The following is an 18,849-nucleotide window of genomic DNA, read 5'->3' on the forward strand; positions in this document are numbered from 1 at the left end:
CCTAAACGTGACAATTCTGGTAAAATAAAGTATAAAACAAGTTTCCTCAGCTAATTTTTAAGATCTCATTATTCTAAATATCACATCTTATTTCAGAAATCTTACCGAGCCGTTTTCCACTTGTTCTATTGGCAGATTTTTCACTTATTTCAAGGTGAAAGTTCCTTGAAATGTGTTTTTTTTTTCTTGTTTTGAGAGGGGCGTTTCTTCCAGCGCATTAAGTTTTCCTTTGATAAAGAACAGGATAGCTAAATCTGGCTGCAACAAAAGACTGGTGTTATCGTAGAGGAATATGTGGATCATTTGTCTCTAAAGGGTCTAAAAATGTGGAGCAAATGTCTGTTTAATCCAGAGATCTTCAGTTTGCTGTCACAGAGTAAAGAAAATATTCAAAATGAAGAAGCTGAAATCACACAATTTAGATTTCTAAAGTCCAAATTCTGTGACTGCAGCTTCTTCCTTGTGAATATTTTCTGGTTTCTTTCCTCCTCAATGACACTAAACTGAATATTTTCACAGCCAAACAACCAACTGTCCTCACGTCTTCCACATCAGGACTGTGAATAAGATTTTAATTCAGATTGTTGATCGTTTTCTGGATTGATCCGTCATTTTTTTGGTCTCTCAAAAGACAGAAAATGGTGAAAAATATGTCGATAAACACCCGAGAAATCATCCGGACAACACTGTTAAACCGTCTCTAAATGAGAAATGCCAAACATTTGTTGGTTGTAGTCTCAAATTTTGCAGCTTTTTGGGTTCAAGAACTTCAACCTCCAACAAACTGATGATGAATGAAGTGACTAAAGCAAAAACAAACAATCTGATTGGTCGATTAGCCGTTGCAGCTCCACTAATTTTGCACTAACAGACTTTGAAATGTGTAAATCTGACCGATGTACAGGAATCCTGTTAATATATGAAGGTTTACATTCATGTTTGAATGAAGAAGATGTGCCGACATGAATTCTGTTCATCTCTGAAGTGTAAATAAACCGTTTGTGTGTTTGTGAGTGAGAGGAATAAAGTCAGATTCCTGCAGTAACTGGTTTTATTTATTGGTAGTACTGCATCCATGTACAGACCCTTACAGAGCCAGCCATGAGGAACACCTATTTCAGGTAGTTAGGTTGATTAAAGCTGCTAAAACTACACCGTATCCATGGAAAAATAATTCTGATTGTAGTAGAAAATGGTAAAACCACAAAAAACTAAACTTCAACAGCTGCTAAAGGAACTAAAAAACCACCAGGCGGAGAGAGAGTCCGGTTCTCCTGAAAAAACAAAAACAAAACACAGCTAAAAGAAGAAATGAACGGACTGAACCTCCACGTGGTCGCTGAAGTCAAAGCACCGTTTGGAGAACAGCAAGAAGGCAACGTTCCCGATCTGGAGGAACCGACGTAGCACCGAGAACAAACCAGCGAGGAGCTCCAGTCTCACATTCACAGTCCTGACAGTAAACATCTGACCTGACCGTCCTCCAGGACCTCAGGCTGCTTCAGGGTCCCAGTGCCCCTCAGCTTCACTCCCGCAGGCCGTTGATGGAGGCGCAGATCTTCAGAGCGGGTCCCAGCTTGATGTTCATGGTGGAGATGAGGTGGTCCTCTCGCAGCAGCAGCAGAGCCTGGCCGTCGATCTCCTGCGACAGGAACTGAGCGGCCAGCTCCTCGCAGCCTGGAGGCAACGGAAACGCAACGACACGCAATCAGAAGAAAATATGATAACTGACGAGTCTGAGATTTAATGACGGAGAACGACCACAGAAAGAGACAAATAAAACAACCAAAACTAGACAGAAAATGACACAAAACACAATAAAACAAACACAAAACAGGACGCAGACCAGACAAAAATGACCGAAAAGAGACTAAACTGTTCCAAAGAGACACGAAAGAACCTAAAATCAGGCACAAAATGACACAATACAAGAAAAATGTGACATAAAACAACCAAAAGGAGACAAAAAATGACACAAAAGTGGTGCAAAATGACCAAAAAAAGAGACACAAAACAAGAAAAAAAGAGATTAATGATGACAAAGACCAGACAAAAGTGTCATAAAGCGACATGAAACCACACAAACAAGACACAAAATGACTGGAAAGACAAAGTTACACAAAAATGCCACAAGAAAAACAAAATGGCCACAAAGAAACACAGACTATCTGAAAAGAAAAGCCCAATACAAAAACAAAAAAGGAAGAAAACCAGAGAAAATAACTGTTCCAAAGAGACAAGAAACACCCGAAATCAGACACAATACAAGAAAAACGTAACGCAAAATAACCAAAACGAGACAAAACCGTCCCAAAAAAAAAGAAAACAACCAAAACCAGACAGAAAATGACATAAAAAAATAAAAATATGACACAAAACACAATAAAACACACACAAAATGACAGAATTAACACAAAAAAAGACAGTTCTGTCCTTTTCTGTCATTTTGCACCACATTTGTGTCCTTTTGCTGCTCATTTTGGTTGTTTTGTTACAGCTGAGTACTGCTCTCTGAGTGCTTTTCTTCCTCAGATATTTGTATTCATGCATGTTTTTAATTGTTGTTTTAACATAAATTATGATTAGAAATTCAAATTAAACCATTTTCTGCTCTTCTTCATTAAAAATCAGCAGTGATCAGCATTTATCTGGATGGAATTAATCACATAACAAAAACATATTCCAGTATCTAATCTATCCTCGTCTATGTTCTCCCACCTTGCAGTGAGGAGATGAACCTGCAGACTTCCTCTACGCTCCACTGGGCCGGCGTGGCAGACAGGAAGCTGGCGCCCTCTGGTGGGAGGCTTCCCGGCGCCGAGCTGTCGGACTGAGGGGCGCTGAGGTCGGCCCGGCAGGAGTGGGAGGAGCTGGGAGACAGCGAAGGAGAGTCGTCCTCCTCTTCCTCACCGTCGCTGGAGGCGTCCTCAGAGCGACTGGACTCGGAGTGACACTAAAACACAAAATACGACAACGAATTCTGTGACTTCAGCTCCTTCAATGTGACCGTTTTCTGGTTTCCTTCCTCTGTGACAGCAAACTGAAGATCTCTGGACATTTGAGGAAACTCTCATCCACAGGTTTCATTATTTTCGGGACCAAACAGCTGACGGATTCGTCCATCCAGCCCCTGATGTGACTGCCTTCATCAGCTGAATCATCCACGGCGCTCACCTTGACCGGTAGATGCTTGCTGGACGTCTTGCTGGAGGAGATGTTGGAGCTGCTCCTGCGTGATGAACCTCTTCTTCTGGCTGAACTCTCTGAAGGAGCTGGAGCTGCCGCCGCCGTCTGACCTGCAGCTCTTCCTCTGCTGCTCTTAAAGTGCTGACTGCAGCTCACGTTGTACCTGGAAGGTCAAACATTCATTAAAGATCGACCTCACACTGTCACCTGTTCACCTGCTACGGTTTATTACAGTTCCTGAAGTCTTATTTTACTCTCGTTTTATTTTGGAAAAACTTCAGAGACTGTTTGGACCCCGATGTCGTCATGAGTCAGGAGACCATAAAGAGAAAGACACAAAATAAACAAGAAGAGATAAACAACGACCAGCAAGAGACACAAAACAAATACGAGACACAAAATGACCACGAAGAGGAACAAAACAAGCACAAAGACACACAAAATAAACAAAAGACACACGAAACAACCAAAAAGACACAGAATGGATAAAATGAGACACAAAACAAGCACAAAGACACGCATAACATCCATTAAATACACAAAATGACCACAAAGAGACATAAAATAAACACAAAGGGAAAAAAACAACCAGCAATAAATGTCAAAAAAACAAAAAATAAACAGAAAGCTGTGCAAAATAACTGCAGAGACACACAAATAATCAAAAAAAGAAACATTTACCACAAAGACACACAAAATAAACAAAAAGAGACACAAAACAACCACAAAAAGACACAGAATGGATAAAATGAGACACAAAACAAGCACAAAGACACACATAACATCCATGAAACACACAAAATTACTGCAGGGACACAAAATGACCACAAAGAGACAAAAACAACCAGCAATACATGTCAAAAAACAAAAAATAAACAGGAAAGATGTGCAAAATAACCGCAGAGATACTCAAAATAAACAAAAAGAGACACAAAACAATCACAAAAAGACACAGAACGGATAAAATGAGACACAAAACAACCAGAGAAACCACACATAACATCCATGAAACACACAAAATTACTGCAGGGACACAAAACAAACAACACCAGAGACAACAAGAACACAAAGAGACAAAAAAAATCGCCATAGAGAAACACGAAACAACGAGAAACGCACAAAATGACCACAAAAAGACACACACATACAAAAAAAAGACACAAGAAGACGACAAAGACACAAACTCTGGTCCCATTCTCCTGAAGCTCTGTTCTCCACACTGATGGAAATGGAGACGTTACCTCTTAGCGCAGGTGTTGGAGCAGAACCTCTTGGATCCTCTGAACTGGCTGGCAGGAGCGAGGCTTCCACAGTACTCACACTTCAACACTGATTGAACGATAAAACGACGCTTTAGCTCAACCAGAGGAGTCACAATCAGTTCAGATCAGGAAAATCACAGCATAGAAACTGATCGATAACCAACGTTTCCCTCCGTTTTAGTGAAAAAAAAAAAACATTCTGGTAATGTTCACATGTAATGAACTGTCTCTTTGTAAACCATTATCAGGGTTCCCACTGAAATTTGAAAACTAAATTCCAGGACTTTTCCAGGATATTCCAGGATAAAAATCATCCAATTTCCAGGACTTTGAACGGAATTTCTGAAACAATTTTCTCATACAAACTAATCTTTCTGGCCTCCTCCACCCCTTACAGCCAGCCGATTGCACCCACTTTATTATGCTATATAGTCTACCTGTGTTAGAGAACAACATTAAAGTGTCAGGTAAAATACCAACTACAAAAATTCAGCAAAATTATTGTGCACACTACTAAGCTATAGATGCTATTTCAGCAGAACAGAAAGCAGACCACCACCTTAAGGGAACGTTTCTACAACTACATAACAATGCACCAATCTTTCCAGAGTCATGGCCACATAAATTGTACATGATACTATGATAGCCTACTAATATATGTAATGTAATAGCCTACTAATATACATTATGTAACATAATACAAAGTGAATAATGGGACATTCATAATCAGTAACTTTAGGTCTATGTGTGCACGTGCATGGCTGCCATAGCCATGTGATAGGTGTAGACATGACACACTGTAGAATATTGAGCACAACCAACATCCATGCAACACTGAATTCAAGGACTTTCAATGACTTTTTTAGCTGATAATCCTAATTCCAGGACCACCTGATTTGTGGCAGTATTTCAGGACTTTTCCATGACTTTCCAGGATCACTTTTTTTTCCAGGACTTTTCAGAATTTTCAAGGACCGTGGGAACCCTGCATTATGAACAACGCTGTAATTTTTCCACCCTGGAAAGTCGTCCACATGTTTAAAGGAACCAAACTGACTGAGGCAATGAAGCAGAACTTACAGGGAGGTCCGTTCTCTGTTCGGCCCACCAGAGCAAAGTCTCTGTCTTTGAGGAGTCCGGCGACCTGTTGAAGGAGACACAGTGAGGAGACGTTCACCTTTAAAGCCTTCATCCACAGGTTTTAGAGGGACTCACGGGGAAAGGCTCGGCTCCCTCCTGGATCACAAAGCCCTCGATGAGGTGAGTGAGAACCTGAGGTTTGACCACCGCCTGAGGAACCGGAGCTTTATCTCCAACTCTGGACAGAGGGAGAGGCAGTGAGAGGGTGGGAGGAGAGGAGAAGGCAGCTTCTACCGGAGGAGCTGAGGATGGAGAACAGATACCTGCAGTTAAAGGAGAGTTTAAGGTGTGATGGAGGCAGTTACAGTCACATTACAGTAAGTATGTGTCGCTTTTTACACATTTTAACACAAACCTGAGTCCTTGGTGGGTGCTGGAGACAAAGGAGGAGCAGAATCCTTCACAGCTGCACAGTCTGAAGGTTCCGTCATCTCATTCACTGCATCACAGTCAGATTTCCTCTTCAGAGAGCCAACAGCAGGCTTCATCTGACAGCACATTTACAGCAACTCATTTAGAGCAACTTTAGCTAATATAGAGCAACTGTAACTAATATAGAGCAACTTTAGATCATTTAGAGCAACTTTAACTCAATTAGAGCAACTTCAGATCATTTAGAGCAACTTTAACTAATATAGAGCAACTTTAACTCAATTAGAGCAACTTTAGATCATTTAGAGCAACTGTAACTAATATAGAGCAACTGTAACTAATATAGAGCAACTTTAACTAATATAGAGCAACTTTAGATCATTTAGAGCAACTTTAACTCAATTAGAGCAACTTTAGATCATTTAGAGCAACTTTAACTAATATAGAGCAACTTTAACTCAATTAGAGCAACTTTAGATCATTTAGAGCAACTGTAACTAATATAGAGCAACTTTAGATCATTTAGAGCAACTGTAACTAATATAGAGCAACTTTAGATCATTTAGAGCAACTTTAACTCAATTAGAGCAACTTTAGATCATTTAGAGCAACTTTAACTAATATAGAGCAACTTTAACTAATATAGAGCAACTTTAGATCATTTAGAGCAACTTTAGATCATTTAGAGCAACTGTAACTATTATAGAGCAACTTTAACTAATATAGAGCAACTTTAGATCATTTAGAGCAACTGTAACTAATATAGAGCAACTGTAACTAATATAGAGCAACTTTAGATCATTTAGAGCAACTGTAACTAATATAGAGCAACTGTAACTAATATAGAGCAACTTTTACTCAATTAGAGCAACTTTAGATCATTTAGAACAACTTTAACTTACTTATAGCAACTTTAAGTAAAACATAGCAACTTTACTATAGAGCAACTTTAATTAATGCAGAGCAAATTTAACTAATTTGTAGCAACTTTAATATAAAGCAACTTTAATTAATATAGAGCAGCTTATCTGATATAGAGCAACTTTAACTTATGAAGAACAACTTTAACCCCTTTAGAGCAACTTTAATACAGGGCAACTTTAATATAGAGCAACTTTAACTGATATAGAGCAACTTTAATGCAGACCAACTTTAACTGATACAGCGCTCGATTTAGACAGTCGCCAGGCCGCCATTTGCGACTAAAAACCGATTTTGGCGACCAAAAATGCCAAAAAACACGCTGGTTAGGGGCCCAAATATTTTGATTTGGGCTACTGACCTCCAAATCCAAGTTTCAGGGATGGCAATTTTCCGCAGATCCGCAGATTTAATTTCAAATTAAATCGCCCCCCACCCCCCCACCCCCCAAAAAAAGTAGGATTAATTTTTTTGGCCACTAGAAGTTGATTTTGGCTTCTAAAAATGTCTAAATTGACGTATATTGGTGGCCCAAAAAATGTCATTTGGGCGACCGGACCTCTCGGCCTTAAATCGAGCGCTGTGATATAGAGCAACTTTAATATAGAGCAACTTTAACGGATATGGTAGTGTATGAAGGTATTAATCTGTCCTAAAGCAGCACATCCTTCAGTCTTACCACAGCAGTGTTGTTGACTGGAGCTCCAGACGGACCGTCCTGGCTGCTGCTGCTGGTGGTGGTCCGACCCAGAGCCAGAGCTACAGCCTGAGCGCTGCCGGATAGGCCCTGCCTGGCTCCCACCAGCTGCACAGGGATGTGAGGAGCGCCGTGGCCCCCGGAGGTCACCTGGCTGTTACTGGGAGGGGCCGGGAGGATGGGGGAGGGTGTCGGGGGGGCAGCTGCACCGGTAGCCGGTGTCCCTGAGCCGTCTTGGGCTGGATGGGGACCGGACCTTTGTCCACGTTGGCGCTGGCCTGCTGCAGCGGCTGGACCACCAGGGTCTGAGTGTTGACGTTGGCTTTGGGCGCCACCGAGCCGATGGGGTAGCCCTGGGTGGAGGTGGGCACGCTGGAGGTGGGCACCAGGATGACAGGGGCGGCGGAGGAGGACAGGAGGAGCTGGGAGAGGGGCAGAGCCGTGGAGGAGGAGGAGGACGGAGCTACAGAGGCGGCAGGAGTGACGGTCTTCACGGTCAGGGGGCTGGAGCTGGTCTGCTGGGGGAAGCTGGCTTTGGAGATCTGCTGCTGCTGAGGCTGGACCTGCTGCTGCTGAGCCGTCTGAGGGAAGCTCTGCTGTTGGCCGACCGCAAAACCGTCCTTCCTCTCTGGAAGCTCCGACTTTACGGCGGCAGCTTTAGGAGTGGACGCACATTGGAGAGCCAGGTTCTGGACCTGAGAGGAGGACGTCATGGTGAGAAAATGTCTGTCAGTTTTGGCTTGAAAACACAACGTCATCGACTAACATCTTAATGCTTTGTTGACAAAAAGAGTCTTACTTTGGCAGGTCCCACTAACCTAGCATTAGCCTTAGCATTAACAACATTGATATTTACTTCAGTTTTTGACTTGAAAACACAACGTCATGGACGAATATATTAGTGTTTTTGTTGACAAAATCAGTCTTAGTGTTAGTGTTAACATCTGCATTATTGCTAGCATAAGCAACACTGATATTTACTTCAATTTTTGGATTGAAAATACAACGTCATGGGCTAATATCTTAGTGCTTTGTTGACAAAATGAGTCTTACTAGCATTAGCATTAGCGTTAACAACACTGATATTTACTTCAGTTTTTGCCTTGAAAATACAATGCCATGGACTAATATTTTAGAGCTTTGTTGATAAAATGAGTCTTACAAAATCAATGTTGTTAATGCTAACGCCAATGCTAATACTAATGCTAAGATTAATACGAGAAGGGTGAGACATAAACTTCAGACGGTTAAATAGCTTTATGCCACTTTAAGGGTACCAGAACTCTGACCTGGTCGTTGTCAGACTGGGTGGTGGTAGAAGCTCCCTCGTGTTGCTGCTGCTGTTGCTGTGGCGGAGTCTGAGCAACCGTTGCCACGGTAGCCGTTGCCGTTCCACCGGGCATGAAGATGAGCTGAGAGGCGAGAGGAGCCCTGAGAGCCTGGAGAGAACAGCAGAGAAAGATGGAAATGTACTCTACTCTAACAGTTGTAGGATGCAAATGTTTAGTTATGAATAACAGAAAATATCAACATAATGCACAAAAATCTGTGATATGAATTCATGCAACATGCAGGTATTTAATGGTTTAGTACTTCTAAATGGACGCTACTTTCTAACTCACCCTGAGAAACATGGGTCCCTGTCCTGCAGAGTTTCCTCCCAGCAGCACCGACTGGTTCAGGGCGGTGGTCGTAGCAGACGTAGCCGGACCGTGAGGACGAGGGCTGCTCGTTGTTCCTCCTGCTGACGTGGTGCTGATGTTCACCTGAGAGGAGCAGGATTCTGTTTAAAACTGATCTCCTGCTTTTAAAGGCCAGCTTAGTGAGAAAATAATGAGACTCACAGTGGTGGCGACTTGGGGCATGCTGTTACTGGGAGTGTTGGACTGGCGGCTGGCAGCGAGCGTGGCCTGGATTCAGAAGATAACGGACAGAACAGGCTGTGATGCTTCTGTTTAACATTTTGACTCTAAGTTTGCGTCGTATTCCTGGTTACCTGTTGCACTGCGGCCAGGTTGTGGAATTGTGCGCTGCTGATCTGCTGCTGCAGCATCAGATGCTGGAAGTACTGAGCTGCCTGAGGCTGCCTCTGCAGAGCCTGAAGGGCCTGAACAAACACACAGCGCTTTAACAACGAGGCTTTTCATTTAAATGCTACTTGCAGCGTACGACTTTCACCTGGTCATCATCACAGCTTTAACTCACCTGTACAGCCTGCCTCTCATACAGAGACATGTGCGCTATCTGAGGTGCACGAGAGTTCCCACCGGTCTGAGGAGTTCCATTAGTGGTGCTGCCTGTGGTTTGTTCTTCACCTCCGTCCATGTTTCTGCTCAAAAACAACCAAAAAACACACAGACAGATTGACCGAGCAGCATCAAGACTTTCCATCTCCTACACATCTGTTCATCTACCCTCTTCACCCTGGACCCACTCCTCCAACACCCCGATAAAGTCTGCCGACGATACTACAGCGGTAGGCCTTATCAGGGACAACAATGAGACCAATGAGGCAGGAGGTCCAACATCTGGCAGGGTGTTGTGCAGCATCAAAACAAAGGAAGTCGTCATAGACTTCAGGAGGACCAGGAGAGTCGTACAGTCCCCACTCCATATCAGTAGAGAATAGACTCTCCAGAAAAACACGGGCTAAAATCCTTGATTATGCGAATAAATATGCAGGGTTTTTATGCCATTTTATGCGAGGATATAGCGGAAAGTTGCAAAGTATGCGAACAGTTGTGAAATATGCAAAAATATGCGCGATTCACCTGCCGTCTGGCCGCGGAGTGATGTGTCCTCTAATCAGACACTGAGACTGCTGTGGGGTTACTGGACTTTGGGAGGGGGAGGAGCTCACAGCAGCACCTGCTGCTTGTTGAAAACAGTAACTGCAGAATGATCCCAGTTTTCCTGTCAGAGTCTCCAAAACGGCAGAAAAAAATCACTAGATTTGTGGCTAGTCGCTTTTGAAAAAAAAAGTCGCTAGGACGCTTTGAAAAGTCGCTAGATTTAGCGAGAAAGTCGCTAAGTTGGCAACACTGGCACTGCGCTCCGCATCAGCTCGTGCTTCTAGTGTGTGTGTGAATCATAGACTGTATATAAAGATGGACGTAGCATCTGGCTCCAGAATTGAAGCCAACCCGGAACTTGCAATATCACGCCGTCCACTAGGGTTGGCTCCAAAAAGCTTTTTCTCCATAGACCCCAATTCATCACCGGAAAAAATAAAATTTGATAGACTGATGTTCTACAGCTCAGGATGTTTTCCCGTTAGTTTTCATGGTCAAAATGAGAGATCAGGTGGCCGATCTTAAAATAAATCAATACTGAATTTTAAATAAATCGTTAAAGTTGGAGGAGCCAGGGGGCGTGGCTATACTTGATAGACAGCAACAGAAGCCTCTGCGGTAAAATGTGGGCGGGATAAGAGAGTCCTCAGCCAATCCTGCCCCTAGTTGCTCTCCGGTCCAGCCTGTTTGATGACGCTTTTTACGTCACTGGCTCCAAAAAATCCAAAACGGCGACCAGGAAGTAGCAAAATCCGGGCTTCATTTTCTCGTCGTTGAAACCAACGGGTGACGTCACGGTTAGTTCACGCCTGGTGTGAATGCGTGAACTGATGACGTCAGGCCGGGCATCACATAAAAACTCACAACTCCATTTATTTTGGTTATAGTTTTCTCATTTTATGCGGAAATTGTGAAATCAAGCGGGACCCGCATATTTCTCTTTTTTTTGTGGAAATGTGAGATTCTTGCGGGAATGATGTGCTGTTTTGCGGGTATTATGCGGCCTTTTGGGAAATAATTGACCCCTGCATAATCAGCGGCATTTTGGTGATTAATGCGGGAATTCATGCGATCGCATAATCACGTTTTTCTGGAGGGTCTAAGAGAAGAGGCAGAGAGGATGGACTCACACAAAAAGCCCAGCAGAGGATGTTCTTCCTGTAGCAGGCTGGTCTGGCTCCACATCTGCTCAGAAACGTCTACAGAAGTATTTTAGTTTTAGCCTCACTCCACTGGCTTCCTGTCTACTTCAGAATTGTTTTTAAGATTTTATTGCCAAAAGGGCAGAAACTGCTCAAAATACGCACAACATCTGTCCAAATAGATTTGAAGTGTGTTCAAGAGGAGTTAAAACGAGACACAAAACCAAGAAACGAAGTGACAAAAAGAGACACGACAACAAAACCGAGACACAAAATGAACAAAAATGAGACAACAACACAAGTAAGACACAAATGGAGAGCAAAACGTGTCCAAAATGATTCAAACCTCATCCAACGGGTTAGAAATGCTTAAAAAAAATAATCAGAGACTTGAAATGAGACACAAAATGACAAAAATGAGACACAATAACACAAGTAAGACACAAATGGAGACTACAATGTGTCCAGAATGACTCAAACCTTGTTCAAAGGGGCAAAAACTTCTCAAAACACACACAGCATTGGTCTAAATAGACTTGAAATGTGTTCAAGGGGAATTAAAAGTGTCCAGAATTACTTCAAATTCATCCAAACTTACTCAAGAAGTGTTTCACGTGACAAAAAAAAAAATGTATGAGAGGAATCAAACTAAAATCACCTCAAAAATGTTGAAAATGAAATACTAATCTGAGGTCCTGAGCAGAACTAGAAAAATGTATGCAATTTAAATTGTAATGCAGGGTTTACTCAATGATAGAAAAAGCAAAACAAACTGGTCCAGGTTTCTTAATCAGCTGAGGGTTTTCTCAAAAAGCTTATTATTCTGTCTATGACTTCTCATGTTGTGGTCTGTCTGCAGAAAATGAGCAGTTTGGCCTCCAGAGATCAGCTGTGAACAACATGAACACTTTGTGCAGTAAAAAACAAACTGTCTCCAGCTTTCTGGTCTTTTCTGCTGTTTTCTTCAAACAGAGCAGCTGTCAACATGATGGATGAGAGAAAGAACAACATGGAGGAAAAGTTGAAAATCCCAAAACAGACGAGAAAGAAAACGACAAAAACCAGATATAAAATGACAAAAGCGAGACAGAAAATGATAAAACCCCAACACAACCACAAACAGACACAAACAACCACAAATAAACACAAAACAACCACAAACAGACACAAAACAACCACAAACAGACACAAAACAACCACAAACAGACACAAAACAACCACAAACAGACACAAAACAACCAAACAGACACAAAGCAACCACACACAGACACAAAACAACCACAAACAGACACAAAACAATCAGAAATAGACACAAAACAACCACACACAGACACAAAGCAACCACACACAGACACAAAGCAACCACACACAGACACAAAGCAACCAAACAGACACAAAGCAACCACAGACACAAAACAATCAGAAATAGACACAAAGCAACCACAAACAGACACAAAACAACCACAGACAGACACAAAACATTCAGAAATAGACACAAAACAACCACAAATAGACACAAAACAACCACAAACAGACACAAAACAACCAAACAGACACAAAGCAACCACAGACACAAAACAATCAGAAATAGACACAAAGCAACCACACACAGACACAAAACAACCACAAACAGACACAAAACAACCACAAACAGACACAAAACAACCACAAACAGACACAAAACAACCACAAATAGACACAAAGCAACCACAAATAGACACAAAGCAACCACAAACAGACACAAAACAACCACAAATAGACACAAAGCAACCACAAACAGACACAAAACAATCAGAAATAGACAAAAACAATCAGAAATAGAAAAAAACAATCAGAAATAGACATAAACAACCACAAACAGACACAAAACAATCAGAAATGGACACAAACAACCACAAAGAGACACAAAACAACCACAAATAGACACAAAACAACCACAAATAGACACAAAGCAACCACAAATAGACACAAAGCAACCACAAATAGACACAAAGCAACCACAAACAGACACAAAACAATCAGAAATAGACAAAAACAATCAGAAATAGAAAAAAACAATCAGAAATAGAAAAAAACAATCAGAAATAGACATAAACAACCACAAACAGACACAAAACAACCACAAATCGACACAAAACAACCAGAAATAGACACAAAACAACCAGAAATAGACACAAAGCAACCACAAACAGAAACAAAATTAACAACAAATCGACACAAAACAACCACAAATAGTCTCTTCAAAAGTCCCTCAATGTTATACTGACCCAGTAAATTAAAGGACTGAGAGCAGAAAATGAGCAGTTTGGCCTCCAGAGATCTGCTGTGAACAACTTTAACTTATTCAAGCTAACATTAACACTTCGTCTGTGCAGTAAAAACCAAACTGTCTCCAGCTTTCTGTTTTTTTCTGCTGTTTTCTCTGAACAGAGCAGCTGTCAACATGATGGATGAGAGAAAGAACAACATGGAGGAAAAAGTTGAAAATCCCACCAACGGAGGATAACTACAATGGATCAGAGCTAGCCGGCTAACCTAGCGGCAGTCCGACACATTAAACCGAATAAAAACGTCCGTAGCAGAGAGGAAGCAGAGGACGGAGTGGATAAAAGCAGCGGATTTGTTGGTTTATTGAGAACATTTAACGACTTATTCAGTGGAAAAGCTGCAGCTAACTGTTAGCAAGCTCGCAGCTTTCTGCAGCAGAATTAGCAGTTAGCTGAGTTTAGCTGCTGCCAGCGGGTGAAGCTTCTCCGTGTTTTCAGTTTATACCTTTTCTTTTGTCCGTCTGCAGCTACAGCTCCAGTTTTTATTCCGCTCAGAGCCGCGGAATGAAGATTTAAAAAGTACCGAAGCAACAGAATCTGGTTTTACCTCCAGCCAGGCCCCGCCCCTTAACGCCTCCCTTCTTCTTCTGCGCCTGTTTTTAGCGTCACGGCGGCTCATGTGATCCCGCCCCCTGCTGGTGGGAGAGAAGAGTACAACGTCTGAATTTATTTAAATAAAACGAATAAAACAACAAAACAAATATATACAAACATAGCAAAAATACAACAAATAAACAAAACAACAAACAAAACATTATAAACAAAGCAAACTAAACATATGCAAAAACAAATCCAACAAAATAAATAACAAAAAACCCAACAAGCGAAAGAAAATGAAAAAAAAAACAGTCAAACCCCAAGTTTTTCTTCCTCTTTTGTGTACACACGCACAAAATGTACAGATAATAAAGTAAAACAAATAAGATGTATAAAAATCAACCTACGTACTGACTTCTCAGTTTAATTGAAGATGTTTAGTTGACATGAACGAATACCCTTCAAAGGATTATCTTATCAGGTGAAGAAAGTCGTCAAAGCATCAAGGATGGTGAATTATTTTTTTTAAAAACGAAATGAAAATAATAACATATGAGCAACAGAATAAAAAAAACACCAAATGAATGACAATAAATAAGAAAAACATTAAATATGTAGATTTGTGTGCCTCTTCTTCTTCGTTGTCTTGATCTTCGTCTTCTCCTCCTCCTTCCTCTCCTCTTTCTTTTTCTGCTTCTTCTTCTCCTCCTCTTCTTTCTCCTCTTCCTTCAGTCAGACTGGTGTATACCCACATGTTTAAGAGACAACATGTGCAGCTGTTGACTCACTCTTACGCAAATTTAATTCATCCCGTGTTGCTTCACACTTTTCCTCTTTGCCAATCCTCGTAAACCAGCTGTGAGTCCTGACACGTCTGGATGGGTGTGTTCTTCCTCTGCATCCATATGTAGGTCAAATAAATCCTCCTCAGGCTTTTGTTCTGCTCCTGATGTTTACTTCTAGCTCTGAAACATGTTTTATAGCTCTGACTGTTACAGAGCTCCAGTTTGGTTCAACACACAGTGAAACCAAAAATTATCCATCAGAGTGAGTTTTATCTGAACCCGCAGGTTTGTTTTGGACATTAATGATGAATTTGAGCTGTTTGGAAGCCTTAAAAGAGCCGGAGACGGACACTTGGAGGAACCAAATCCCAGTGGAGACCTGGAGAAAGACTGTTAGACACTAGAACTAGTGGTGGACTGATGGAGGACATGAAGACTCTGATCACTGAGGAACAAGAGGAACCAGTTTTATAGTCGGAAAAATGTAAAAAAAAAACTGTCAAAATTCATCAATGAATTTAGTTCGTTTGCTCCCCTTTCTCCACCTCCTCCCATTTCTTCTTCTTCTCCTTCTTCTCATTCTCTTTGTCCTCCTTCCTTCCTTCTTCCATCCTGTTTGGATCAATGACAGACCAGAACCATGAGGCGGCGCTGTCACACAGAGTTTCCATCAGTAAACAGCTCAGAGCTCCACAGTCCTGCAGATTTAGAGATAAATTAACGACCTTCTGACCTCAGCGACTCTGAAGCTTCATCATATTAATTTTATATTATGACGTTTACAGTCAGAGAAGAGCCAGAGTTGATCAAAATACAGCATTTAAATACATTTTTATTGTTTAAATACTGTTAAAATAGCGTTATTTTGTAGCTAAACATTGTAAGACAACAAATGAACAGAGAAATCTCTATAATAAGTGAAAATTGTTTAAGAAATTACTTGAATATTGTTTAAAAAATAATTTATTTTTACAGCGTAGGAGAACGTGGGTTACTTATTTACTTTTTAGAATAACTCAGGGAAAAAAAAAAACCAAACAGACTGTGTACAGGAAGAAGAAGAAGAAGAAGAAGAAGAAGGTACAAGTTTGCATGCTTCAGTGTTTTTAGTTTCTGGATTTATTTCTACATTTTGTTTCTTTCTGCTGCTGAATCTGACGAATAAAAAGCTGGAGGAGGATAATGTCCGGATGTCGGTTGTGTCATAGACTTTTCATCAGAAGCTTCAGGTTCCCTCGAATGTGGGCGACTTCCTCCTCCTCCTTCGTCTCTGAGGGGAATCACCGTCATTTCATCAAAGCTGAAAACGTCAAACCTCGAAACGGAAACCAGCTGCAGAAGTTCAGGCCCTGAACGCATCACAGCAGCAGATTCTTCTAGAACCGACGGTCTTCTTCTGGTCTCAGCATCCGTCTGGATTCCGTCACGTTGCCACGGAAACCAGCATCTCCTGGTCTGACAGGGAGGATGTGATTATCAGGGAGAGAACCCAGAGGAACGTCTCTCTGGCTTAGATTTGTTTCCTGCAAACCTCATGATTTACGGTTTGGTTTGTTTTCGGTTTGGTCAGCCTCCACTTCCTTCTCCTTTCTGCTCTCATTTTAACGTTCTGTTTGAAAGTTCTCACCTAGAACGCTGCTGTTTTAAAAACGTTCTGCAGAAGTTCTGGAACGCTCGGGTAATGACTTCAGAGGGGCGTTTCTTTCTTTCTTTAGTTCCCAGAATGTTCTCATTTGCTGAAAGCTGCACAGAGAACGTTCTTCGTTTATCAGAATATTTTATGAAAGAGCGTTCTATAATGTGTTACCAAAAAATAAATAAATCACAAAAACATCCTCAGAACATTGCAGAAGGAATATTTCCACATTTATCAGCTTACAGGAACATTTCTAAAGAAACGCCCGGTCTCCTGAGGCCTGGAAACGTTCTGAAAACATTTTTTAGTTTGTTTGAGAACGTTCCTCCTTCACTGTCATGTAAAATTATGGAAACATTCTGACAGTGCAGTTCTTTAAATGTAATTTGAACAGAATGAATTTATTCTGGGCACATTTGGACAGGTTTGAACTAATTCTGCATAAGGTTTGAGTTGGTTTTAAACATTTAAAGTCTTTTTGAACAATTCTGATTTATTTTGTGCACATTTCAACACATTTTGTTCAGCTTTTAACTTATTTTAGACAGATTTTAACTCTATTTCCACAGGTTTTAAGTAATTTTGGACACTTTTAATGTACATTTTAGCATATTTTTTTTATCATTTTGAATAGTTTTGAACAGTTTTTAACTAACTGTGCACAAGCTTTGAGTTATTTTAAAACATTTAAAGTCACTTTGAACAATTGTAACTTATTTTGGGCACGTTTCAAGACTTTTAAAAACGTTTTTAACTTATTTTAGACAAATTTTAACTGTATTTGCACAGGTTTAAAGCAATTTTGGACACTTTTAATGCACACTTTAGTCCATTTCTGATCGTCTTGAATAATTCTAAATAGTTTTATGGAAGGTCAAAGACAGTTTGGGCAAAATTGAGTCATTTTGTGAGATTTTTTAAGCTACTTTTGAACAGAGGGTGATTTTTGAACAAATTTAAAGTCATTTTGAAACTATTTTTGAATCCTTTTTAGAATCAGCTTTAATGTATCCACAACATAGAAGGAATTTGGTTTCAGCCATTGGTGTCACTCTAGGAATAAAGAAAGGAGAATAAAAACATAATATATGAACTTTTTTAATTATACCAATATTTAACTTTATTAAAATGCATCTGAATGTTTTTTTAACCTCCAGGTCAGACTAAATGTTGTATTTTATTATTCTAAATCCTGTGCTGTCAGTAAAACACTTCTAATAAAAGTGTAAATTAAAGGAACTTGTCAGACCACCGAGTGGCTTTAAAGTCTCACATTTTTCTGCAGAATTTGCAGAGATTTGTTCCACGCTGGAGATTAGCGGCTCTCCGGTTTGTTTGCCTCCCACTGAGTCGGTCTCATGATTCCTGCGTGACCGAGCTTTGTGTGGCTGCTGCGGCCACTCGGGCCTTTTGTTCTCCGCCCCCGGTGGGCCTCCGCCGGCCGGCAGCGGCGGCACAGAGCCTCCTTTCACCGGCTCTGTTTGTTCTCCGCCAGCGCTCCGGTGGAGAGGCGACACGTCATGACGCACAACCCGGAAGTCTGGTTCAGGGAAACTTAAACATCCAAGTTTGAGGTTATTTTTTAAGCATTTAAAGTCATTTTGAACAGTTGTAACTTATATTGAGCACATTATAAGACATTTTGGGCAGTTTTTTAAAACTTTTTTAGACAGATTTTATCTATATTTGCACAAGTTTTAAGTCATTTTGGACATTTTAAAATACATTTTAACACATTTTTGATCGTTTTGAATAATTTAAAATAATTTTATGCAAGGTCAAAGGTCAAACTTTGGGCAAAGTTGGGTCATTTTGTATGATTCTTTTAAAAGTTCAAACTCAATTAGTACAGATTTGAATCCTTGGAACGAATCTCAAAGTCTTTTAAAGTCATTTATGGGAGATTTAGGGCAAATTTCAAGATATTTTGGACAGTTTTTAACTAATTTTGCACAAGTTTTAAGTTATTTTAGACAGATTGTTACTCATTTTGGGTGGATTTTTAGATACTTTGTTCTGTTTTAACTCATTTGGGACATGTTTAACCTAATT

The 18,849-nt window shown here is 40.8% G+C and overlaps 1 protein-coding gene across 1 annotated transcript; it reads right to left on the bottom strand.

The window, feature by feature from the left end:
* Window positions 1–1,033: 1,033 nt before the first annotated feature.
* Window positions 1,034–14,436, bottom strand: phc1 (polyhomeotic homolog 1). Its single transcript, XM_051956707.1, is given in 15 exon segments — window positions 1,034–1,677; window positions 2,719–2,953; window positions 3,175–3,349; window positions 4,428–4,515; window positions 5,529–5,592; window positions 5,664–5,830; window positions 5,944–6,076; window positions 7,561–7,757; window positions 7,760–8,273; window positions 8,868–9,017; window positions 9,201–9,344; window positions 9,423–9,488; window positions 9,575–9,685; window positions 9,784–9,907; window positions 14,285–14,436. Coding segments are annotated over 14 exon segments (2,316 nt in total). The 5' UTR covers window positions 9,904–9,907; window positions 14,285–14,436; the 3' UTR covers window positions 1,034–1,525.
* Window positions 14,437–18,849: the final 4,413 nt, after the last annotated feature.

This window comes from Acanthochromis polyacanthus, chromosome 12 (assembly GCF_021347895.1).
Source record: "Acanthochromis polyacanthus isolate Apoly-LR-REF ecotype Palm Island chromosome 12, KAUST_Apoly_ChrSc, whole genome shotgun sequence".
Lineage (NCBI taxonomy): Eukaryota > Metazoa > Chordata > Actinopteri > Pomacentridae > Acanthochromis > Acanthochromis polyacanthus.